The sequence below is a fragment of the Zeus faber genome, assembly GCF_960531495.2.
Source record: "Zeus faber genome assembly, chromosome: 16".
In the NCBI taxonomy this organism is placed as follows: Eukaryota; Metazoa; Chordata; class Actinopteri; order Zeiformes; family Zeidae; genus Zeus; species Zeus faber.
The window spans coordinates 11,080,355-11,104,222 of NC_137202.1; the positions used below are offsets into that span (position 1 = coordinate 11,080,355).

Here is a 23,868-nt window from a genome sequence, read left to right on the forward strand (position 1 = left end):
AACCCCATCCAATCTGAGACCATCAATTTAGACACGATACAATTGTAAAATGTTTTTATAATGCGTGTATTTTGTTACAATTCATATCTGAACTTACATTCCTGTGGATTTTGTGGATTTATGCTTTAAATTGCCCAAGGTCTCGTGGGATAATGATACAACGCACATCAGTCCAGTTGTTAAGAGGTTAAACGTCTGGTTAAAAAAATTGGCACTTTTCCTGATCTCTCTCAAGTGGTTCCTCCCAAACTATTATACTATTAACTGTTGTAAAACACGCTTAGAAAGAAAAAGGTGTAATTGGATTGTAATCAACCCCATCTTACTTATAGGAAAATCAATAGTATCTAGAATGAAACAAAATATTTGGTTTTCTAAGGCATGTATGGACTTTATGCTTTTTCACTGTTTTTCTTTCATTCGTTTTTCACGCAGACGTGGTTTTAATGGATATTAATGGCCAATGTTGTAACTTTGATATACACGAGAACACCCGAAGGGTTAAAAAAAATTACTTCGTTGCATCTTTACGGTGCGACAGCGTGACCTGTGAGCCCCCGCGCCGCCTCTCATCGGCGGGTTAATGTTTCACATTGTGTATCAACAGAGAGCAAACAGGACCCCCGTCCGGTCCGTCCAGACGAGCACACCAACACACAAACACACGTTCTATCAGAAAAGGAAAAAAAAAACAAAAAAACAGAAAGTTCCCTTTTGGATTCATAGTTAATTTTAAACCTCTGACGACATCTCGCTAATGCTCCCGGCAAGATAAAACGTTAACGGAACCGGACATTTCCAACATGTAAACTAACTAGAAAAATTGTCTGCCGGTAGGAAGGTGAAGGTACATCAAAGACAGGACGGTATCCCAAAAGCAGCAGCGGCAGCAGCGACATCGAGGCCGACGAAACGAAAGGAAACGAAAAGGAAACAAAAAGAGCGTTCCCCGTGCAGAGTTCACAGGACGGACTCGATGGCCTCCGGGGTGGACCCTGCCGGCACTGCCGGGCGGTGAGTGACCAGCGGCGAGGTCTCCTCCTCGGCGTTGGCGTTGGCCACCGCCTCCACCCTCACCTCCGCCAGCTCCTCCGCCTGCCCCAGCTGCTGCTTCTTCCTCATCTCCTGCTGGTTGATGTGGTGCAGGATCCCCGCGCCCAGGGCGTCGCCCTCCACGTTCACCACGGTGGTGGTTCGGTCCCTGCGCAGGCAAAAACAACACGGAGGGCCACTTTTTTTGGACTGATATATTGATATTTGATTGACTTATTTTTAAATTAAGAAAAGGTTAAATCGGAGCTCGCCTCATGCTCTATTACAATGGGTTTTTTTGTAGTGTACCCCATTTTTTTTAATTGATTACCCCCTTCACTGGAATTGGGAGAAAAAAAAAGAAAATTAACATAAATTAAGTACTGTATGTGTTTTTTTAAAACATTATATATAACCAAAGTTTCTTTTACTTTCTTTTACTTTTTTTTTTAATTTTCGGAGTACCCCCTGCAGTACTGTAGAGGTACGAGTACCCCCATTTGAGAAACACTGCTCTATTATATAATAAAAGCAGATGATGCGATACTCAAATTCACATGAAACGGCGTCTAACAATGTGGAATATCCGCTCTTCCACCAGTAATGCAGTCTTGTCAGGAGGTTTTGAAAGTGGATTAAATCTGGAATCCGGAATCTGTTGCTTATAGGCTAAATGTGAATTTCTAATGCATTAAAGTGGGCTGGCTTCTAAATAACAGTAAAAGAGACAAAGAAAATTGTGTCACAATTTGGGACCTATAAATGTCGTCATGGGCCAAAAAAAGGTGAAGCATCCTGCATTAGAAAGCATTTTTGTGACTACTTAAATTTCCTCAATGATAAAATACTCAATAGCCTGTACATAATGACCCGTACAGTATAACAATATTGGATCATTGCTTAATAATCCGTTTGGATAATTTGAGTAAAACATAACTACCGCCAAGGAACTGTATACCTCTTTAGACAGTTTGGGGTACGGTGTGGGGACATCGGGCACAAGCGCTTTGCTTGGGAGGGAGTGGACAGGGAGAGGGAGAACGGGTGGAGAACGTTCATGCTCCGGAGGCAGGAGTATAGGACAGGTTGAAAATGATCACACTGACTTCACAACATTGGGTAAGGGTTATTGCATCTGGGAGCAGGGTCTCCGTCAACCCTCAGTGAAGGGAAGAGTTAATGGGGCAGGGAGAGGGGGAGCGAAGCGCTGCTCTAAAATACGATTCTGTTGCCAAGTCTTGCGTGATATTGCGCAGGCATCACATAATGTATCCGTAACAGTAGAAGTCCACCGGACGCGTTGGCGCAGCGTACGGGCGCGGCGCAGCGTGCCATAAGTGCTGCTTCCCATTAAATCCACTACTACGGCTCCACAAGCCATGTAAGCCGCGCGGGGGCGGCGGCGCACGGCATTTCTCAATTTTTTGCGCGAGAGGTCCATTTTTTTTTTTTTTGTGGGAAAGTGGGAAAGAGGCTTAATTTGATGCCGTACCCTCAGCACATGTTGTCAGGATTCAAGCTCTCTGCTGCCACTTAGCGTCTATAGCAGCCAGTAAATGAGGGGCGGGGAAGGGGTCTGTTGAAACCAGAACCATCTGCACGTGAGAAAAATCTTCATTCAGCGTTTGCTACAGACGAGGCACTACATAATGTCTTCTTAAAATGTTTCCTGCGTAAGAAATCCCAAATTCTAATCCGTCCACAGAGGCCAATGCAAGATGTGAACACCATTAACTCCGGTACTGAACCTGACCGTTTGTTTGAAAAAGCAAATAGCCACTCAACCATGTTTATGGTGGAGAAAAGTTAAAAAGATAACCAGAGCAGGATTCCTTCGCAGGTAGGTGTGTGTGTGTGTGTGTGTGCGTGTGCCTGAGTGAGTGTGTGTTTCCGTCCCACGAGTCTTTACTCACACGATCCAGTCGACAGCGAGCATGAGGGACAGGTCGTTGGTGGGCAGACCGATGGCCTCCAAGATGATGGCGATGGTGATGATGCCGCCGGCCGGGATGCCGGCCGCGCCCACGCTGGAGGCCGTGGCCGTCACCCTGTTCAAGAAAATAAAGATAGGAGGAAAGAGAAAGGTCATAATAGTTTTTTGGAGGAGACAAAACTTAGTTCACTGTCAAAGATAACGTGATTCTGTCTTCAATTTGTGTCTTGTGTTTTGTGTTTTGTCTCAAGGTGCGTTGGCCCAAATATCAGGATTTCAGGCTTGTCCTGGTTTGACTGAGGGACTGAAGTATTCATGTCAGACATCCAGGGAGCCCATGCTGCTGAATCAAACAGGTGTGGCAGTGATAACTAACCGGGTCTCATGGAAATGGGAGCTGGCGCCATATTTGCAGATAATAAGAGTCTAGTGACACTTTATCAGACACTGACCGGCTGAAAAGGGATGGGGTGTAAAATGGATCAAATCTGAAACTGCGATGGAGAGCACGGCCCAGTTATGGAGTCAAAAGTGTTCAAATCAGCCCAAAAGGTCGAGCTTTTCCGGACTCTCGAGACTCTGGAGTGTCGACGAGGACCTTGAGCGGCACCGTCTCCGATTCTCAACCGTCTCAATTTCTCAAAAGTTACATTTGTGCTTCAGGACTCGTTCTAATGTGCTCTAACCAGTTCCACAGCTCTCTCGGCAAACAAGGAATTACCTATTCTAAAAAGAAGCTGGGGGGGGGTGGGGGGGGGGGGGGGGCGTAAGAGTCTAAGACTGAAACCGATTGACTGTTTTGAAAAGCAGACTCTCGTCAGTCGTGATGGTGAACAGTGATTGCGAGACTTGCTTAGTTCACGTCGTCCATCGTTGGTTTTAGTGATGTACCCACAGGCACAATAAAGTGGCACCAAATACCACCTCAAAACCACCTTCCCGTTCGGTACAACCTTGTTGAATTTTCCATAACCCAGCTATAGCAAGTAAAACCCTTTTAAAGAATGTCTGATTGCTCCGTTGCCTCCGAAAAAACCCCAATGTGCAGAAAACACTTTGACTTGAAGTATTCCTTGGAAAGTGTGTGTGTTGGTGTGCTCCACGGGACCTCGTCAGAATCCAACTTTGCGAGACACTGAACCGCATTAACGTAGAAGAGTAACAGGATAGTCGAGGGAGGGCTGTTTTTCCCCCGTGCAAACAGGACAGGCTCAGAAGACATGAAACGCTCCCTTCCTACAGGGCACGAAATGCGCGTGCTCCGTTTAATGTGGATTTTTGGTTCAGATGAGAGGGGTGACACCCCCGCTGAGTGGAACATGGACCCCTTCCAGCAGAAAACAGATCGAATGTCCAAAAGCTCTTGGATCCCCGACACGATACGCCCACCCAGTGTTAAAGTAGATCGGATGAACGTGTGTCGAGATAATCGAAGGACAGACAGACAGTCAGAAAGAAAGACAGACAGACAGACAGGCAGGCAGACAGACAGACAGACAGACAGACAGACAGACAGGCAGACATCCCTTCCTTTATTGTTAGACGCACTAGTGAAGGTTTCAGGTTCAGAAAATGAATTCCATAGAATAATAATTATAATAATATAATATCTATATATATAATAATTATACTGTAGGTATAATGTATAGTGAGTGACCCGTGAACTTTTTTCGATGAATTTACTATAAATTACAGAGCAAACTCAACTATGGAAAACAGCTTCTCTCGATATACAGTAGATTTGAGATTCCCAACCTTTTTTGTCATGTTTTATGAGCGTTTTTTAGGGCAAACAAACATCATAACATATACTCGTGGATTTTGTTACAATTAATATTTTGAACTAACGCTTGGGGATTTTTGAGCCAATATTTGACTATTATGAAACACACGTCTCAAATCGGCCGAGTGAACCCACCCCCCGTGACCTCCTGTGGGGGATTCCCAGGTCGGGAATCACTGATACAGATCTTCAGTTATGTCTACTCCCGCCAAAAAAAAGACAAATCCCAGTTCCAGCACCGCGTCAGATTGACTCACAGGATGGTGAAGATCTGCCCGGCGTTGAGCTCGGTGTTGTTGAGCTGGGCGATGAAGACGGCGGCGACGCACTGGAAAATGGCCGCCCCGTCCATGTTGACGGTGGCGCCGATGGGGAGGATGAAGCGGCTGATGCGCTTGTCCACGCCGTTGTTCTCCTCCACGCACTTTATCATGGAGGGCAGAGTCGCCGAGCTGGAGGGAAGGTGAACGGGGAGGGAGAGGTGGCGGGTGGAGGAGAGAAAAAGATGAAGGTTTTGGGGGTTAAGGCCCTCAGATTGACTCATAGACTAGAAAGTATGGAGTGCGGAGATGGGATTATTCGCAAAGAGAAACAGTAAGTAATCAAAGCAATGGCTCTCAACATAGGGTCCGGGGACCCCCGGGAGGTCCTTCAAGAGGTTCCAGGGGGTCAATAGATAAACTGCGCCAAGATGTTAGCACCGTGGAGAATGTACAATAATAACTGTTTTGATCATGGTTACACTGTTCAGTGTAGACAAGTATGTAATTCTGGATTAAATCATGCCTAACAACGAAAAATCTTCTCAGATTTGGGGTCAAAGATTTGGGGTCCCTATTGGGTCCCAGAGGCAAAATCTGGTCCAATGTGATTCATGGCCTAATGAAATTAGTGGCCTATAATTGAGGGGTCCTTGATATGAAAACAGTTGAGAAGCACAGCATTAAATTTCAATGCTCTAAAAATCCATTTGCTTTCGACGTGCCTCTGGTGAGGCTCATATTTGTTTATCTTATCTCCAGTGTGTGTCCCTTCCTCACTCTATCAGGAACAACTTTGTTTCTCTTTGCCGTGTTTGGTCTCCCTGTGCACTGACCTGTGGACGCTGATTATCAGAGCTACTCCACAGCGCCAAGAAGGTTTCTCACTCATGCAGAATAACGTTGTCTTTATTCTGTGCGCTTGATGGCTTCAAACAAATAATACGCTCTGGATGTCATATCATGTCCTGTGAGCGTGTGGTGTATGTGTGTACACCGGTGGGTTTTTGAAACAGTTGTTCAATTATTCTTGCGGTGAGTGAATGAGGGTGAAATGAACAGAACATGCAGTTACTCTTATTATGATATGATATGACGAAGGCAGCTTTATCAGGGGGAGTGTTGTGTGGCTGCTGTGCGACGATTTCACAGCCATCTCTTTGTCCTGTGTCACCGTGGTCCAATTTGGGGATTTTGGCTGATTTGCACACAAAATGCAGGATCAATAGACACAATGGCTACTAGTTCCCCTGGAAACCAGTGATAACATGTCAGAGCCTCCAATCACACTAATGAGTAACTAAAAATCTGTAGTATTCATTCCCAAATGTGGATAACTGAGTATCTTGTTGGCATCAATGAGGCAAAAATGAAACCAAATACAGTAAAAGCAGAGTTTTCATGCAATTTTCTGTTTACTGAATGCATTTTTTTTAAAGAAAAGCTAGATATTTTGGTATGAAACATGTGTATTATCTAGGAAAATAGTGTAAATGGTGTAGTGTACCTGGAGCAGGTGGCGAAGGCGGTGGTGAAGGGCGTGATGAGACCTGACAGGAAGGTGAAGGGGTTCTTGCGCGTGAACCCGAAGTAGATGAGCGGCAGGACGACGCCGCCGTGGATGATGTGGCCGAGGATGGAGGCGAAGATGTACTTTCCCAGACTGGTGACCAGCAGAACCACGTCCTCCATCTCCACGATCTTGCTGCCCACCAGGAACATGATTCCGAAGGGAACGTACCTGCGAGAGAAAGTAGCTTTAACCTAAATAGCTTATTAAACCACCGGGGGTTCTCAACCTTTTTTGGCCCATGACCCAGTTTTTAGGTCCCAAAATTCTTGCAACAACAATTTTATGTGTTACAATGCACATTTACAACAACAGTTTAAGCAGCAGACTGAGGCTAAATAAGAATCTTTATTACTGCGCTTTCACAACTGGTCAACGTGCGGTTAGTCCACATTACATATTCGAGTTTCATGTGTTTAATGTGACTGAGTATCGCATCGACAACCTTTACTACATCATAGAACATGGCGAGAGCTCCAAATCGAAATTAGAAAGAAATTTCTATATATATTTCAATCCTTTTTATAACAAATATATCAATGAATATCAATATATAAGTCTAAGAAATTTACCGCAACCCTGCGTGCAAATCAAGTGACCCCACTTTGGGTCGTGATCCCAAGGTTGAGACGCAAAGAGCAAAGCGCCTAATAGATGTGATAGACCTGTCGGTATCAACAAATTCCAGGTCTGTTTTTTTTTTCCGTGTGAAGCCCTGGGTCCCTCACCACATGATCCAGGACACCAGCACCATGGTGGCTTCGTTGAAGGCGTTGAAGAAGCGGATGAGCTCCTCCCCCTCCTCTCCCAGCTTCCTCAGCGCCACGCCGAACACCATGGCAAATAACACCAGACCAAGGATGTTCATGCCGTCTGTGTCGGTGCCGATGGGAACCTGCGAGAGCAAAGAACGAAAGAAAGAGAGACAGAACCACATTGTAAGTGTAGCGGCATACACAACCCTGCCCACTTCAGCAAATGGAACTATAAAGGAAGTAAGCTCTGTTCTCTGTCTGTCACATCTCCGTCTGTTTTTCCCTTGATTATCTCGACAACCGTTCATCCGATCTTCTTCACACTTGGCAGGTGTGTTGCTGGGGACCCAGTGGCGTGCAGTGTCGAAATTTTAAGTGCAATTTCGTGCAATTTTGACATGTCAAACATGTAATATTAATACATTTTGAATAAACAAGTGAACAGCGAGCCCCCGCAGCAGCAGGGCAGGGCTTCACAAACAGCTTTCTGACAGTGTTGCGCGTGGGAGTTCGCGTAATGTGTGTGCGGAAAGGATCTCCCACACCCCACACAGTGACGAGCAGCAAGCGAGCGCAAGTGAGGAAATATATTGAGAGACACTGATCACTTTATTGCTTTTGATCCTATTCTGAAAAGGCATGTTTTGAACGGGCACAGCACTAATCTAAGAGTAAGAAATCTGAAATTGACTTGGACAGAGCTTGAGATCCTGGATCCTGGCAAACTCATCCAACCGTTCTTTGATTAAGTGGACCGGCTAAGAGGTACCATAAGCAAGCAAGCGTCCAAAGTGCATGAGGGAGCGCTTCAAGGTGTTCTGGGGGTTAACAGTCATCCGGTTGACTATGGCCTCAATGAACTTTGGTCATGCCGATGCCAGCTGTCTGCTAGACCCCCTCAATGCTGTCAATTTGGATTCTTGCATCAGTGGATTATGATTAGATCATTTTGCTATCGTTTTTATCATATTCTGGGGATTGAACCATTCGGGGTACCATTACTGGGAAAAAATACTGGACCTCTGCTTTGCTTAATTTTTCATCAATTTCAGTACTTTTTTCCTGTTGCACACACTTAAAGACAAAAAAGTGGCTCCATCTCACAACTGGACACTTATTTTACAACTGCTTATAAAGGATTAGCACCCATTTCTCAAGCTACAGTGTGGCGTGTTTGCAAAGTGGCTCCCTTCGCGTCAGAGTCTTCAAGATGCACAGACTTCTCTCGACTGTTATAGAAGATTGCTGTACTCGAAACCAGGATCCTCACTTTGGAAAAAACGGTGAGCTGCCAAAACCACGCCCAGTTCGGCAGGCTCTAAATAAATAACTGCTTACAAGTGACACGATAACCTTTTCAAAGCTCCGTAACCCTGAGCCAGTACAAGTAAAGCCATCTACGACTAGAGAGAATACCAACTGCTGGATCAAGTTGGTAGCACAGCCCAAGTTCAAAAGCAGAGCTGTAGTCCAGCGTAGAACACCGCTAAGGCCAGCTCATTCCCCTTGGGCAGCAGCAGACCAACCTTACAACTGCAGAACAGGTTTGATCCGTTACTAAATCAACGTGAATTGGACACAGGGAGCACTGCTGACCAGATGCACAAGAGAGAAAGAGGACAGATGACGGCCCCCCCAGAGGGAGAAACGTCATAAAAAGTTCATCCATTCAAAGGACTAGCAGTGGACCCCCATCGGATCAAGCGAGGGAGCAGTCCGTGAGGAGTTATTGTGGGAGACTCTGCTATTAGAGACATTAATGGTAAGATGCTAAAAATATGTTGTTTCCCAGGTGCAATGGTCAGTGATATCAATGATAAAATCCTCAAGATATTGATAATACAAGGTTTGATGAAATCATTGTTCATGTGGGGACTACTTATACCTGAAAATAAGTCAGAACTGTTGAAACAGGACTTTGTTAAATTGCTTGACAGCCTTGCCCAACTGAAGATTCAGTCATTTATCTGTGGGTCCCCTACCATCAGTGGACAGAGGAACAGAGAAGTTCAGCAGACTCCTGGGCTGAACTTCGACAACCTGCATTTCAAAAGTGTTTTATTCATAACTTGAATCTGTTCTGGGGACGCAAAAACCTCTTCAGACCTGATGGTCTTTGTCCAAACAGCTCTGGGGTGAAACTACTCATGGGGAATTTAGACAATTCCCTTCATCACCCATCTGCCCCCTGCCCTAATGTACTGCAGTCTGCTCCGTCCCCGTATCAGCTCCTCAAGGCCACCTACTCCAACTTGTCTCCAGTTTATCCACAACAAACAGACCAGAGATACTCTCAGAGGCAGGATATCCTGTGTGGTAAACATGGTTGGAAGAAAATATCGCATGTCCTCCAAATTACATCTTATATCAGTCAGTGAGGCAGGTGGAGGGGTGGAATAGCCGCCATCTACTCAGATCAGTTCAACTGTACCAAGGCCGACCTAGGACAATATCTGGCCTTTGTCCTTAAGGCTGAAACTTCAGTTCTTATTTTAGCGCGGCCACTGAGGCAACTATTTTGATGTCCCACCCTAGTCTCTCTCTCTAGTGTTTTCACGTCGTGGTTTTGTTTATTTCCCCCTGGTGTGATTGTCTTCCCTCCCCGGTGTAGTCTTCTTGTTCCCCTCTCTCTCTGCCAGTTCGTCTTTGTACCTTGTGTCAGGTGTCCCTGTGTTTCTCCCAGTCTCCTGATATTTCTGATTCCCTGCTCCATTTCCTGGACCTGGCCTTTGCCTTCTCCCCGCCGGATTGTTTGCCCTATCTACTGACATTACATTGACAACATTACAGTGTCTAATATCAATGTTTCTGACCACTATTGTATATTACTTGATGTTAATTTGATTGTAACCAGGAACATGAAATAAACTGTAGCTCAAAAACGGTTCCTAGATGGAACAGCAGACTTTATGTTCTCAGAGATTTTAAGGGAACTGGACTCGTGTCATCTAAACTGCTCAGTCCATCAAATGGTTGATGCTTTCAGTAATGTAGCAACCATTAAGTGAGAATTCCACAGGCATTGGGGCTGTCGGACAGTCATTCCCAGTATTTTTATTTATTTTTTTACCTCTACAGAGACCTGTACTGTTAATGCTTGTCTTCATTCCCAAATTCTGGAGGTGTTGAATGGGATGCTCATCAGTAAAGGGGCATGGACTTTCACCCCAGGAGAACTGAACGAAGGCAGATGTAAAGATGAATAAACAACCCTGTTTGTTATTTCAAATACTTCCTCTCCCCTTCCTCTATATCTCACATGCACCCACACATTATTTCCCATTAGCTCTGTCTCACGCTGAGAGCTCTTATCTCCAGGACACGGTCATAAATAATGGAACCGCCTTGAAGAAACCACACCATGGAATGTCTTTGTGCTTACGAAGTCTGAATTAATTGAATTCATTTATATTTTAATTTTATTTTCTATCTTTATTATTTTTGCTGATGTTTCAATGAAAAGTTATATTTCTATGAAAACCTTTGTCATCGTATGATGCAAAGATTCCGCTTAAATGTATTCATTTGTCATGTGGCCATACTGCAATCTGGTGATCAACGGAGAGAAATTTATGGAACCCATAAGATTGCAATGTTAATTTGTGTTGTGTAGTCAGACTGAGGATAACTCTATGCCATTTAATAGTAGTGATATAAATGATGTTTTAAAAGTTAGTAATTAGAATCATCTTAACAGTTAATTAGTCACAAACATTATGTTCCTGATAGAATGGTTTTGAAAGATGACTGATGTCTGAATTATTATTTTTTTAATGTGTTTATATGTAAAACATTATCACAAGTGTTTATGTTTAAACTGCTAATTGGTTTAGCATAGTGATGTATGAAGTTATGTCACTTCTGCATGTTAAGTTAAATTATATTCACTAGTCAAGGAAATAATAGCCGCCAGCTTAAAAGAGCAGACGCCAAAACTCTGCCTCCTCTGGCTAGTTCCCAACTTCGCCTCCTATGGCCAGTGTTCTAAAGAGCACACCGACCATCCTTGCTTAGGCTGGTCCTCGCTTGAGCACAAGAACCCTGTTAATATTTTTACTTAAGTTTTCAACGTCCTTTCTTTAAAGTGGGCCTGTTATGAAAAACTCACTTTTTATGTGCTTGTGCACATACATTTGCATCTCTCATGGGCCGACTAACACAAAAACTGTGAAATAAGACAATTCAGTCAGTGGGCAGCCTCTGTCAGAAGAGCTGCCCCGAAACAGATTTTTGAACGTCACAGGGCCCACACTAGAATGTGTGTTTACACATAGTGTTTACATGAGAACAAAAAATCCCCGCAAGGAAACTGGGAACTAACTCTTAGATGGGGCCTTGTAGATCGAATATGAGTGAAGATTCAGCAAACTGGATTGCTTATTTCTCACCTTAAATTTGTTCAGAAACAGATTTTGGTGGACTGATCTCAAAGGTGAAAATCTAGGTGGCTGTGGTGAAATCAGAAGTTACGGAGTAAATACAACAAAACCCGGAAGCCATGCTCAAACCCCATTGGCTAACAGAGCCCTTAACTTGTGCTCAAACCCCATTGGCTCACAGAACTCGGGGCCTCTGGAGGGTGTTTCCTCCAAAACAGCCCGTTTTGTAACAGGATGGTTTAGAGGCATGTTAGAATAGCTAGAATGCATAATCTGAGTGTTATTATCAGAAGGAAAAAAATGTTTTTGGGACCTCAGAGACCTATATAAATTAATGTAAAAAAGAGCATTTTATAGGTCCACTTTATTACATCTACAACCTTCTTTTCTTAAGTGGGGTACTTGGAAAAAGTAGCCTGTAATCAAATGTACAACTTTGTAAATGAAAACAACATTTTGGAGAAATTTCAGTCAGGTTCCAGAGCCAATCACAGCACAGAAACGGCTCTCACCAAAATAGTCGATGATTAAAGACTTAGCGCCGATGTCGACAAGGTTTCAGTTTTTTGTTCTTTTGGACTTGGTTGGTCTGTCTGAATGTGTCTTGAACTGGTTCAGAACTTACATCACAGGGGGGAAGCTTTTCTTTTTCATCTGCCTTGGAGATCATGTATCAGAGAAACATGATAAAATGTCCGGTGTTGAACAAGGGCGCGGCCTTGGCTCCTTACTTTTCTCACTTTACATGCTTCCATTAGGTGTGATTATCAGAGAGCATAATGTCAATTTCCATAACTAAGCCAATGATACACAACTGTATTTCTCTGTGGAGCCAAATTTCGCAGATTCCGAAAGTGCTCTCATAACCTGTCCACTTGATATTAATGGTAGGATGAGTGGACATTTTCAAAAACAAATCAAGATAAGACACAAATCCTTTTGGTCGGCCCCAAAGCGAAGAGAGAGGAACGCTTTGCAGGACGTGATAACATGAATCCCTGGGTCAAATCAGAAGTAACAAGCCTGGGTGTTATTCTAGCTTCTGATTGAAGTTTTAACTCCCATATTAAGAGAGTGACCAGAACAGCATTCTTCCATCTGAGAGCTACAACACTTGCACACACACTCACACACACACACACACACACACACACACACACACACACACACTTCACAATCCACATCGGTCTTTGACAAGTGCATCCATTTGACCAAATATTCTTGGTAGCGCGTTAATCGGTACGCATTCTCCAGGTGCTGTGCGCCGTTTTCCACACATTAGACAACAGACATTTGTTTCCCCGACAGCAAACAGCAGGGGGCGGGGAATTATCCTGAGGAGGAGACCCATTATCCCTCCGCTTGCTCTCACGGCTTTGGCGGCCCCCGTCCGGCCCTGCAATCGCCCCGACCCCTGGGAACCGGAACGGCATGACCGAGCGAGGGACACATTTCCTGGACCCCTGCCAGGAAATGTGCACATCCACCAGTTATCCCATTCCAGATTGACGGGAGGAGGGTGTGGTTGAGTGCTCCTAAAATCTATGTTCTCATCGGGCTTTATGTCTCATCTTGACACCTCGCGGTTATGTCGTCACGTCCTATATCTGTTCTCTCTCTCTCTCTCACTCTCGCCCTCTCTCTCTCTCTTTCGCTCTCTCGTTCATCCTCTCTCTCTCTCTCTCTCTCTCTCAGGCTCACATGTTCAGACATTGTATCGCCAGTCCCCAAAATCTGACCATCGTCATACATCTTAATGCGGTGGGAACAAAGGACGGCGGGAGGCACAGCAGCGACGAACTCTGTTTTCCATGGGCCACTCGGTCACAACAACCTGGTCCCCGGCCAGACACTCTAGCAGCAGAGGGAGGCCCGGCTGGACAGGCTTTGAAAATGTTTCTATACTTTATTCCATTTATTTGCGACGGTCTGAAGACAAAAATATATATTTTTTTTGGTGGTGGCCTTGGATTACGATAGCCTTATTCCAAGCCAAAAAAGTTAAGTCTTCTCTAGTGATTATCAAAGCCAGTGGGAAAACAAGCTTCACAAACTATTCCAGGACAACGCAGAGACATTGGATTACAGCCACTTAAAATGTGTGTATAACTATGTGTACATTTGTGGATGTGGGTGTGGGTTGTATAATATGTTTTATAATATGTATTATATATAGTTCAGTGCATTTCAATTCCAACCCATCCGGGCTTTTTATAGTGCCAGAGGGTTTTAGTGATGTCATGTGCAGCGTTATTTACCTTTTGATAGAGGATGGTTCCATTGGTGTCATTTCCCACCGCGACCATTTTGTAGTCGGTGGCATACTGCACGACAAAGAGAGAAAACAAAAAAAATACAGTGAATGTCATAACAGGGATAAATGAAGGTCAACAATTGATCACACATCAGTAGAGCGGAAAGCTTTTAGTTGCTTGCGACAGGTCTGGGCAATGCTCTGTTATAATATCAACATTGTGATGTCGTGATCAATACCTCTATCTGCTTGGAAATAATATCCACATTTCTAATGATTGTTTCTCAATCCTCTCCGATAGTCATTCACAAAAATATTGTCAAATCATCAATATTGAGATATTTGTCGGATAAATATTGTGATATTTCATTTTGATGATATTCCTAATCCCCTTTGCACACAGTATACTGTAAATGGGTGAGACACTATGAAACAATTAGATGTGACAAGAATGGGACAATATGACAGGTGATGAAAGTAAAGAACTCATCTATATCTACTATATATCCAAACCTCGCCTTTTATTATCCACAAAGCTCTGCATTGAGCTCTATTGTGGGATGTGAGAACTTGGAATATCTCGATGTAAGAGTGTATTTTTACCACATGATCAGTGTGTAGAAGCCAATTGGAATCCCACTGAATGTGAGCAGCACTTGTCCATGTTAAACAGGGCTGCTGGAAAGCTGCTCCTTCCTCCACTCTCGACAGAGTTAGTCATTTCAGTGGGGAGGGAGAGCTCCTTTTGGGGGAGTGTGTGTGTGTGTGTGTGTGTGTGTGTGTGTGTGTGTGTGTGTGTGTGTGTGTGTGTGTGTGTGTGTGAGGGGACGGTGAGCCACAAAGCTGGTCCACAGCTCTAGCGACAGGGGCCTGGCAGCAACTCCACTCACCCAAACAGGATGAGCCTCTCTCGACCCCCCAGTCCCTCTTTCTCTATCTCTCTGTCTCTATGTCTCTCTCTCTCTCTCTCTCTCTCTCTGTCTATGTCTGGTATCCCCTACAGGTGTATGATATAAAGGCAAACAACAACTAGATGGTCAATACAGGCAAAGGCTCTCTACTCTGACTGTTAGAACTAAGAATGCCGAATCAGGGTACAAAACAAAATAAAATAGTATCTGCGTGAAATGAAACGTCTGCGGTACATTGTAAGTACACATAAGTCCCAGACGCTCTAGAACGTCCTGTGTTCTGCATATTGTCTGAGGCAAATCTCCCTCTGCTCCTTTCTTCTGTCAAGGATTAAAGCAACGGATGGAACCGCTCCAGAGGGTTCTAGCAGAGGATGGGCGTATTTCTTTTTTGGCAGTGAGGGAGAGAGGGAGCGGATTATAAAGCTCAGCAGAACTTACCGCACTTTGAGATTTTGTACAGGATTTAAACATTTTGTAGGGCCGCTCCTGCACTTCGTACAGGGATATTATACTCGTCCATTATTCTGCGACTCGCTGGCCTGCTCCACACCAAGTGATCCAGGCAGTGTACTGATGTGTGTCGGCAAATGCATCCGACTGTGTGTGTGTGTGTCGCACGCATGAGGGTGTGTATATGCATGTGTGCCTGCGTGCATAGCCATACATGTGTGTCCCTGTCCCCAAATATTGAACTTTCCCGACCAGATACTTTAGGTTTAGCAGCGTACGATTCTAAGAATCGGAACAGGCCGCATTAAAGTTCAGTGAGGCGAGGCCCGTTGCTAGGCTGGCTGAAATGGAATGGCTTCCCCATGGAAACAGTTGGCGAGGTAAAGCGCAAAGAGGCATTTGGGCATGGGGGGGGGCACGCATCCGCCTGTGCACTTTATAGTGAGCATCTCTTCATTAAAAGACACAATAAGTTAATTCAATGTAGTAAAAGGGGGACATTTACGACTGGGGTAATTAAGACTGGGTGTGGATTCTTGTGCATCTTGGGCTTGTCCCGCTTTCTGGTATTGTGGGATGAGCGATGGGTTTACAGCACAAAACAGAGATTATGGACTGGAAATTTTTTTGACAAGTGGTGAAAAAGGGTCTGAGGGTGCTGGAAAAGAAGAGTTGAACTGGAGTTCTTTCACTTACGGAACGAAAAGCGGCGGCCACCAAATTAGCCGGAAACAAATTCCTAGGAAGAAAAATGTAAAGCAAAATAAAGGGTCAAACATACAAAATAAATGGCAACAGGGAGGATTTACTCAGGCAGAAAAAAATATAATCTTATATAGTATAATCACAAAAAAGCCAAGGCCGATAATAAGAGCTGAGAAAATCGTTCCGATTATACTGAAACATCTCAAATCTCCAAACACCAGTCCACCAGCAACAGAGCGGTGGACAAAAAGAAAAAGGTCATTCAGGCCTTTTTGAACAGCCTGAATCACCTATCAGGGAGGTGAATTGTTTCCAGGGTTAGTTCCATCTCACGCTGTGCTGCACTCTGGCTCTTTTCCCGGGATTGTCCACCGTAACCGTGGTTCACCTCCTGCCCTGAAGTGGCTGAGAGGAGCAGGAGGAGCACGCAGCTGCCACAGCCTTTACCCCCCTGGTTCATTCAACACATACCTAAAACAAACCAGTTTTACCTATCTATCAGCATTATGTAGTATTGAGCTTTGTAGTATTGTGGTTTGTAGTATGGTAGTATTGTAGTATTGCAGTATTGTAGTATTGTAGTATGGTAATATGGTAGTGTTATAGTATAGTAGTATCATATTACTGTAGCATGGTAGTATTGTAGTTATGTAGTATTGTAGGGTGATAGTATTGTAGTACTGTAGTATTGGAGGATGGTAGTATTGTAGTACTACAGTACTGTAGTATGGTAGTATGGTAGTACTGTAGTATGGTAGCATTGTAGTATGGTAGTACGGTAGTATTGTAGTACTGTAGAAGTATTGTAAGGTATTGATATAGTACTATCAACAAGGAAATTCTAAGTAGTTTACATAAAACATCAAAAGCATGAAGACAAATTATTAAACTTAATATAAAAGGACAGAATGTATAAAGTCAAAAAATACAATACATAGAATGCTTAAAATCAAGTCAAAAAAGTCACAGTGCAGTGAAAGAAATGAATCAAAGAAACCTGAGTACTGTAGTATGGTAGTACGGTACTACAGTAGAAGTATTGTAGTACGAAAGAAGTATTGTAATATGGTAGTATGGTAGTACTGTAGTCTTGTAGTATGGCAGTATGATAGTATTGTAGTACGGTAGTATGTAGTACTGTAGTACTGTAGAAGTAATATGGTAGTATGGTAGTACTGCAGTATTGTAATATGGTAGTTCTGTAGTATTGTAGTACAGTAGTATGGTAGTACTGTAGTACTGTAGAAGTATTGTAATATGGTTGTACGGTAGTACTGTAGTATTGTAGTATGGTAGTATGATAGTATTGTGATACTGTAGTATTGTAGTATTGTAGTACTGTGTATATACACCATCATTCACTGATCAACAATAAAACCACCACTAATATAGTGTTGCTCCGCCTCGTGCCGCCAAAACAGCTGTGACCCCCGTGGAGGCATGGACTCCACGAGACCTCTGAAGGTGTCCTGTAGTATCTGGCACCAAGACGTTAGCAGCAGATCCTTTAAGTCCTGGAGGTTGTGGGGTGGGGCCCCCATGGATCAGGCTTGTTGTTCCAGCACATCCCACAGATGCTCGATCAGATCGGACCCTAACCCCGACCATCCACATGACGTAGAAGAAAACATGATTCATTAGACCAGGCCCCCTTCTTCCATTGCTCCATGGTCCAGTTCTGACGCTCACATGCCCATTGTAGGCGCTTTCGGTGGTGGACAGGAGTCAGCGTGGCCACTCTGACCACCAGTGTTCTGACACCTTTCTATCACAGCAGCATTAACTTTTTCAGCAACTTGTGCTGCAGTAGCTCTTCTGTTGGATTGGACCACACAAGGCTAGACTTCGCTCCCCACGCGCATCAGTGAGCCTTGGGCGCCCATGACCCTGTCACCGGTTCACTGGTTGTCCTTCCTTGCACCACTTTGGGTAGGTACTAACCACTGCGTACCTGGAACACCCCACAAGTCCTGCTGTTTTGGAGATTCTCTGACCCAGTCGTCGAGCCATCACAATTTGGTACTTGTCAAAGTCGCTCAGATCCTTACGCTTGACCATTTTTCCTGCTTCCAACACATCAACTTCAACAACTGACTGTTCACTTGCTGATTAATACATCCCACCTCTTGACAGGTGACATTGGAACGAGATGAGCAATGTTATTCACTTCACCTGTCAGTGGTTTTATAGTTGTGGCTGATCTGTGTATGTATTTAAACAAAATCCCATTGCAGTCCTTTGAGGACACCTAAAGGGTCACAAACCCCAGTTTGGGAACCCACGGTCAAACGTACATATAACAGGTATTGTCAGATAGATGTGAGGTATCTCTTTCCTCGAGTTTTTAATAAATGTTCTCACACCAAACAAAACTGATTAGCTCCATCCCACGAGTTGGTAGGTGCACCACACCACTCCGCCGTTTACAAATTACGGATGAACGTCGCTCTAGTGGAGACGCATGAATAATCCGACAGTGTGTTCACCGGCTACACCGCACACACCAACACACACACACTGACTGTGCCACGTAGCAAGCTTTATATTAGCTTGATTATTACAGTATGGTAGTATCGCAGTATTGTGGTACTGTAGATTATAGTATGGTAGTATGGTAGTACGGTAGTATTGTGGTACTGTTGTACTATAGTATTGTAGTATGGTAGTATTGTGGAACTGTAGTACTGCAGTATTGTAGTATGGTAGTATTGAAGTATGATGGTAGTGGAGTATTGTAGTATGGTAGTATTTTAGTATTGTAGTATGGTAGTATGGTAGTATTGTGGTACTGCAGTACTGTGGTATTGTCTTACTGTAGTATTCTAGTATGGTTGTATTTTAGTATGGTAGCATGGTAATACTGTAGTATGGTAGAATTGTAGTACCGTAGTGCTGTAGTACCGTAGTATTGTAGTATGGTAGTAATGTAGTATGGTAGTATTATGGTACTGTCGTATAGGAGTACTGTGGTAGTGTAGTATTGTAGTGTGGTAGTACTGGGGTACTGTAGTAGTGTAGTATTGTAATGTGGTAGTATTGTAGTACGGTAGTATTGTTGTATGGTAGTATTGTTGTACTGTTGTACGGTAGTATTGTAGTATTGTTGTACTGTAGTATAGTAGAATTGTAGTAGTTTAGTACTGTAGTATTGTAGTATAGTAGTATTGTAGTACTGTAGCATAGTAGTATTGTAGTAGTTTAGTACTGTAGTATTGTAGTATGGTAGTATTGTGGAACTGTAGTGCTGTTGTATTGTAGTATTGCAGTAGCATAGCATAGTAGTAATGTAGTACTGTAGTATTGTAGTATGATAGCATCATGGTACTGTAGTACTGTAGTACTGTAGTTTTGTAGTATTGTAGAGGGCTTTCTGGTCCGTGTGTAGAACACGTTTGGCTGTGTTTCAAGATTCAGAGCACAGTTCACAGCCTGACGAGCCGGGCAGAGCGTGGAGGTTCTGTAAGGATCTATGAGACTTCTGGACAACGGGCTGTCTAATGCATACAACTAAACTAAGAGCATTTTGTCAGCAATTTGTCAAACCAGCTTTCTAGAAATGCCCCAATATATCTTATTTTTCTGTGATGGACGGTAACATATTGGATAATTTGAGGACACTAACATCTAAGGAAACACTGAGAGAAACATCCGAGGCTGAATTTGGCTTTAGCATTTACCGTGATTGTGATTTAGTCCTTTTGAAGGTCCAGGGTAGCAGCTCAAATTCTAAAATGCCTGTAGCCGCAGCTGGTTTACACGGCAACAAGGAGTTTCATACCTTGTTTCTATTCGACAAACAAAGATTTCTGACAGCTTTTCCAATCACCTGCTTCTAATCACATGAGCGTAGGGAGGGTCCGGATTAGGGAGAAACACAGCCATGGATACGGGAAGAACTAGGAATCTGTGGCACGTTGGCACACTGCTGCCTCACAGAAACGAGGTCCTGGGTTCAGTTCCCGCTTGGGGCGCTGTTGGCGCCATCAGTGAAGATTTTTCTAATAACAATGTATCACTGGGATCCAATGAGACAGCCAAGCATCTGTTTCGATCTGTGGATTATCAAAATTGTGACGGTTTATTGGGCTTTTAGCAGAAGTCTCGACCTTCACAACCCACGTATTGATGCCAGTTAATGTGTTTTAAATCTTTATCAAAAACACTTTTGAATTGAATTGAATTCTGTGATTTATTTCTCGAGAATATTGAATACACACCGGGGCAAAACTCTTTTTATTGTAATTATACATTTATTATGCATAATACTATTATTATTATTATTATTATTATTATTATTATTAATAATAAATCTTATATAAATATTTTCACAGGAATAATTCTCACACACTTCCTTTTCACGGTCATTGTATGCTTAGAGTTTTTTTTTCCCTACACAATTTCAAGGTCTCAAGACTCAAACTACCATTAAAAAAAAATAATAATAAAGATTCAGTTCACATGTTATAGCCCTTGCATCTTTAATTGTCCGCACACATTTTTGATATAATCTTTTAAAGAGTTCTACACTTTGGGTCCTGTGTTGTCTCGCCCTGGGCTGACCTCACCTCCCCACTCTGTGGTTACACTCTATAGACCCGCCAGCCTCGCGGCTAAGTGGCCCAGTGATTTCCAACAGCCGACAACCCTGCCGGCTTCTGCTGCGTTTCACACGCCGGATTCTGAGAAGTGAAACCAAATGGAGAAAAAGCCAGCGGCCACCTGGCGCAGAGATAAGCAGAGAAGTGCTGACGACGCGGAACGGGCCCCGCGCGCGGTGCCGAAGGCCAAGATCCACCGTGGCCTTTGAGCTGTTGCCGGCTGAGAAGAAAAGTTTATTTTCCCTGTGTCACATCGCTGTGAAGGTGCACTGCCACTTCTAAAAACTCTGGACAGAGCTCGTCTTCAAAATATGTCCCGGGAAAGGATTCACAGACGAGACACATATAGGACTGTTGTGCCTGCATTAGCCCCGGTGGAAAAAAATGAAGTACTTTTACTTTGTTACTTGTGCACCTACTTCAGTAACTTGGTTTTAGAGACTTTGAACTTTTGCGCTCTATCAAACTGCTTGTCAATGATTCATAAGGCCTCTACTGAATTTTGGTAAATTTTAATCAGGATATGCATGGGTACTCAGAAAAGCTCCAGTCGCACTATATACAGTATTATAGGCTCTGATATATCAGGGCACTGGATATGAAAAATACTTGTAATTTTACCTTAGTAGAAATGTCAACGTGGTATTTTCACTGTTACTAGAGTTATTCTGCATCAGCTAATAAAGAAAATAAATTAAGTTAGACAAATAATAATCTTTATCTTAAGCGTTGCTGGCAAACAAAATTTCTGCAGAAAAATAATTTAAAAAAAAAAAACACTTAATTGAAAATTCACTTCATTGGTGAGTGTGTGAGTTCCATATGTTGTGCAAAAAATACATGCTTAAAAATAACAAACAAATACTATATATATATATATATATATATATATATATATATATATAAATAAATATGCATTTTGCTGTGGACCTCCAATTCCTTTGTGACCTACTAGGGCGGCCGTGGACCCCAGTTTGGGAACCCCCTGTTCTAGATCAAGTTTGAAGCCTCTCCACTCCGGGCGGAGCTCCTCTTGAAGTGAGCCCCGTGCAAACCAAGTATTGCAATACTTTCTGGTAGAACGCAGGATCAGGTCAAGTGCGTAATCACTAACTCTACGGTGCCTGAGGATGGGAGTCGGTGCGTGCACGCGCCTGCCGACACGCACGAGGTCCTTGCGTCATTCCCCCTCCAGGTCTTGCGTGCCTTCAATGATCAGTTTATTCAAGGAAGGGAGAACAAAAAAAAAAAAACCCAAAAAAACCCAAAGTCTCACCTGGCGAGGTCCAGGAACGAGTCCGTGGTCTCCTTGTTGGTGCTGACGCTCTCCAGACCCAGGCTGTTGGTGTTCAGAGCCCCCGCGCCCACGCCGGGCTTGATGATAAACGCCAGGGCCACGCCGATGCCCGAGGCCACCAGGGTGGTCGCCAGAAAGTAGGACACGGCGATGCCCCCCAGCTTGCCCAGGGAGCGCGTGTCCAGGCTGGCGGCTCCCGACACCAGGCTGCAGACCACCAGGGGCAGGATGACCATCTTCAGCATCCTCAGCAGCATCTCCCCGGGGAAGGCGAAGTAGGACATCTCGGCCCGGGTGAGATTCATGCCCCGGACCGTCATGCCGAGCCCCACGCCCACCAGCACCCCGGACACGGTCAGGATCACCAGGAGGTTCCGGCTCAGGAACGCCACCAACTTCTCCCTCGGGCTTTTCTTCTCGCTCTTCTCCAGGATCTGGTCCGCGGACACGGTGCCGGACACGGCGTGCAGGCCGTTTGCTTCGCTTTTCTTCTCCATTTTTTTTTATTTTTTTTAAATTTTTAAATTTTTATTTATTTATTTATTTTATCCCCGAGGATCGGGTGCGGGGTGGGGAGACGGGGCGAGGGGAGGGAGGGCGTCGGGGTCCGGTCCGGCGGCGTGGGTGGGTGCGCACACGCTTCGACTGCCGGTGCGAGTGGAAGCGGCGCGCGGCTCTTCCAACGGAGAAGGAGCGACTGGAACATGCGCACTCCCAGCGCTTTATTCTAAGAGCACATGATGCAACAGTGAGGGTGGGTGGGTGGGTGGGTGGAGGGGTTCTGGTGGCTCCGGCAGCCCGGTGCGCGCCTCCTCTGGGAAAAGAAATGACGAGGGAGTTTTTTGGGGTTTTCTTAATTTTTTAACTAATGGAGCCTCTCTGTGCGCCACGGACTAATCCGGCGCGGAACGGTGGCACTTTCTTTACTCTCGGGTTGAATGCCTGTAGGATTCACTTTTAGGCTCATTTCATCGGTCAGCATCCAGTGGTGCGTATCGTTTGACCCGCGGGGAACCTGTGCTTCCTTTTTGATGGCTTTTGAAATGGAATTACCACTGTGTAGGCGTTTAAAAAAAAAAAAAAAAAAAAAGTAAGAGGACGATTTCAAAAAAAAAAAAAAGAAACCGACTCTCCAAAAGAGATTTAGTTGCATTGATCGTCGATAGTGCCACAAATATTTTGTCTGTCAACACATAAAAGATACAGCTGTTCTAAGTCTCCGAGGTTGTGGTGGTGGTGTTTATTCGTCCTCTGAACTGAAATCAATGGATATAATATATCAACTATCCGCACGGCAAAATTTCATTTTAGATCAATTCCACCAAATATTTTCCATAATGATCTTTTTTTTTTTTAATTGTATTTATAATATTCATGGGTGGAAGCCCTGACCCTGAAATGAATATATTGATCTGTTACTTTCACAATCATTTCAAGTAATTTGATATATACCGATAAAAAAAAAGTAAAGTGGGCAACCCGTACAAGTAGACAGGTGCTCGAGGTCAGCGTTTCTCAAATACTTTTTAAACAAGCGCACACACCTTGCTGTCAGCACCATGGTCAGCGCTTTTTTTAGTGTTTCTGGTTAAACGGGTGGGAAAAGGCTGTCGCCACGGGGCTTGAGAAATAAACAAAATTGAACAAAGTAAAACAGAACACGCCAAGGACTCGGATTAAAACCGGGGGGGCTCTGAAAGACACGCAGCTCTCTTTGCACTCGCGTGCGGGACAGGGGTTTTACGACTGGTATTCGTCTCTAATTGCAGCATTTCACAAACGCCACCAGATGGCGCAAAGCGAGTCGTTCGTCGGGGCTGTCGTGAATGGCTCAATGTCGCCACCTAGCGGCGGCCTTGCCTCTTGGCATCCACTTAGGCAAAAGCTAAGGGGACCCTTATAAATATATTTATACATTTTAATGTAATTCTATGTAAT

General features: G+C 44.1%; 1 protein-coding gene across 1 annotated transcript; it reads right to left on the minus strand.

Moving 5' to 3' along the window:
- Positions 1 to 960: 960 nt before the first annotated feature.
- Positions 961 to 22,427, minus strand: slc1a4 (solute carrier family 1 member 4; the record flags this gene model as incomplete). The annotated part of the gene is made up of 8 exons (XM_080016242.1): positions 961 to 1,201; positions 2,946 to 3,080; positions 5,006 to 5,200; positions 6,516 to 6,749; positions 7,307 to 7,473; positions 13,971 to 14,036; positions 16,027 to 16,069; positions 21,910 to 22,427. The coding sequence occupies 8 exons, from the start codon at positions 22,425 to 22,427 to the stop codon at positions 961 to 963; spliced, it is 1,599 nt and encodes a 532-aa protein (XP_079872368.1).
- Between the last annotated feature and the right edge of the window lie 1,441 nt (positions 22,428 to 23,868).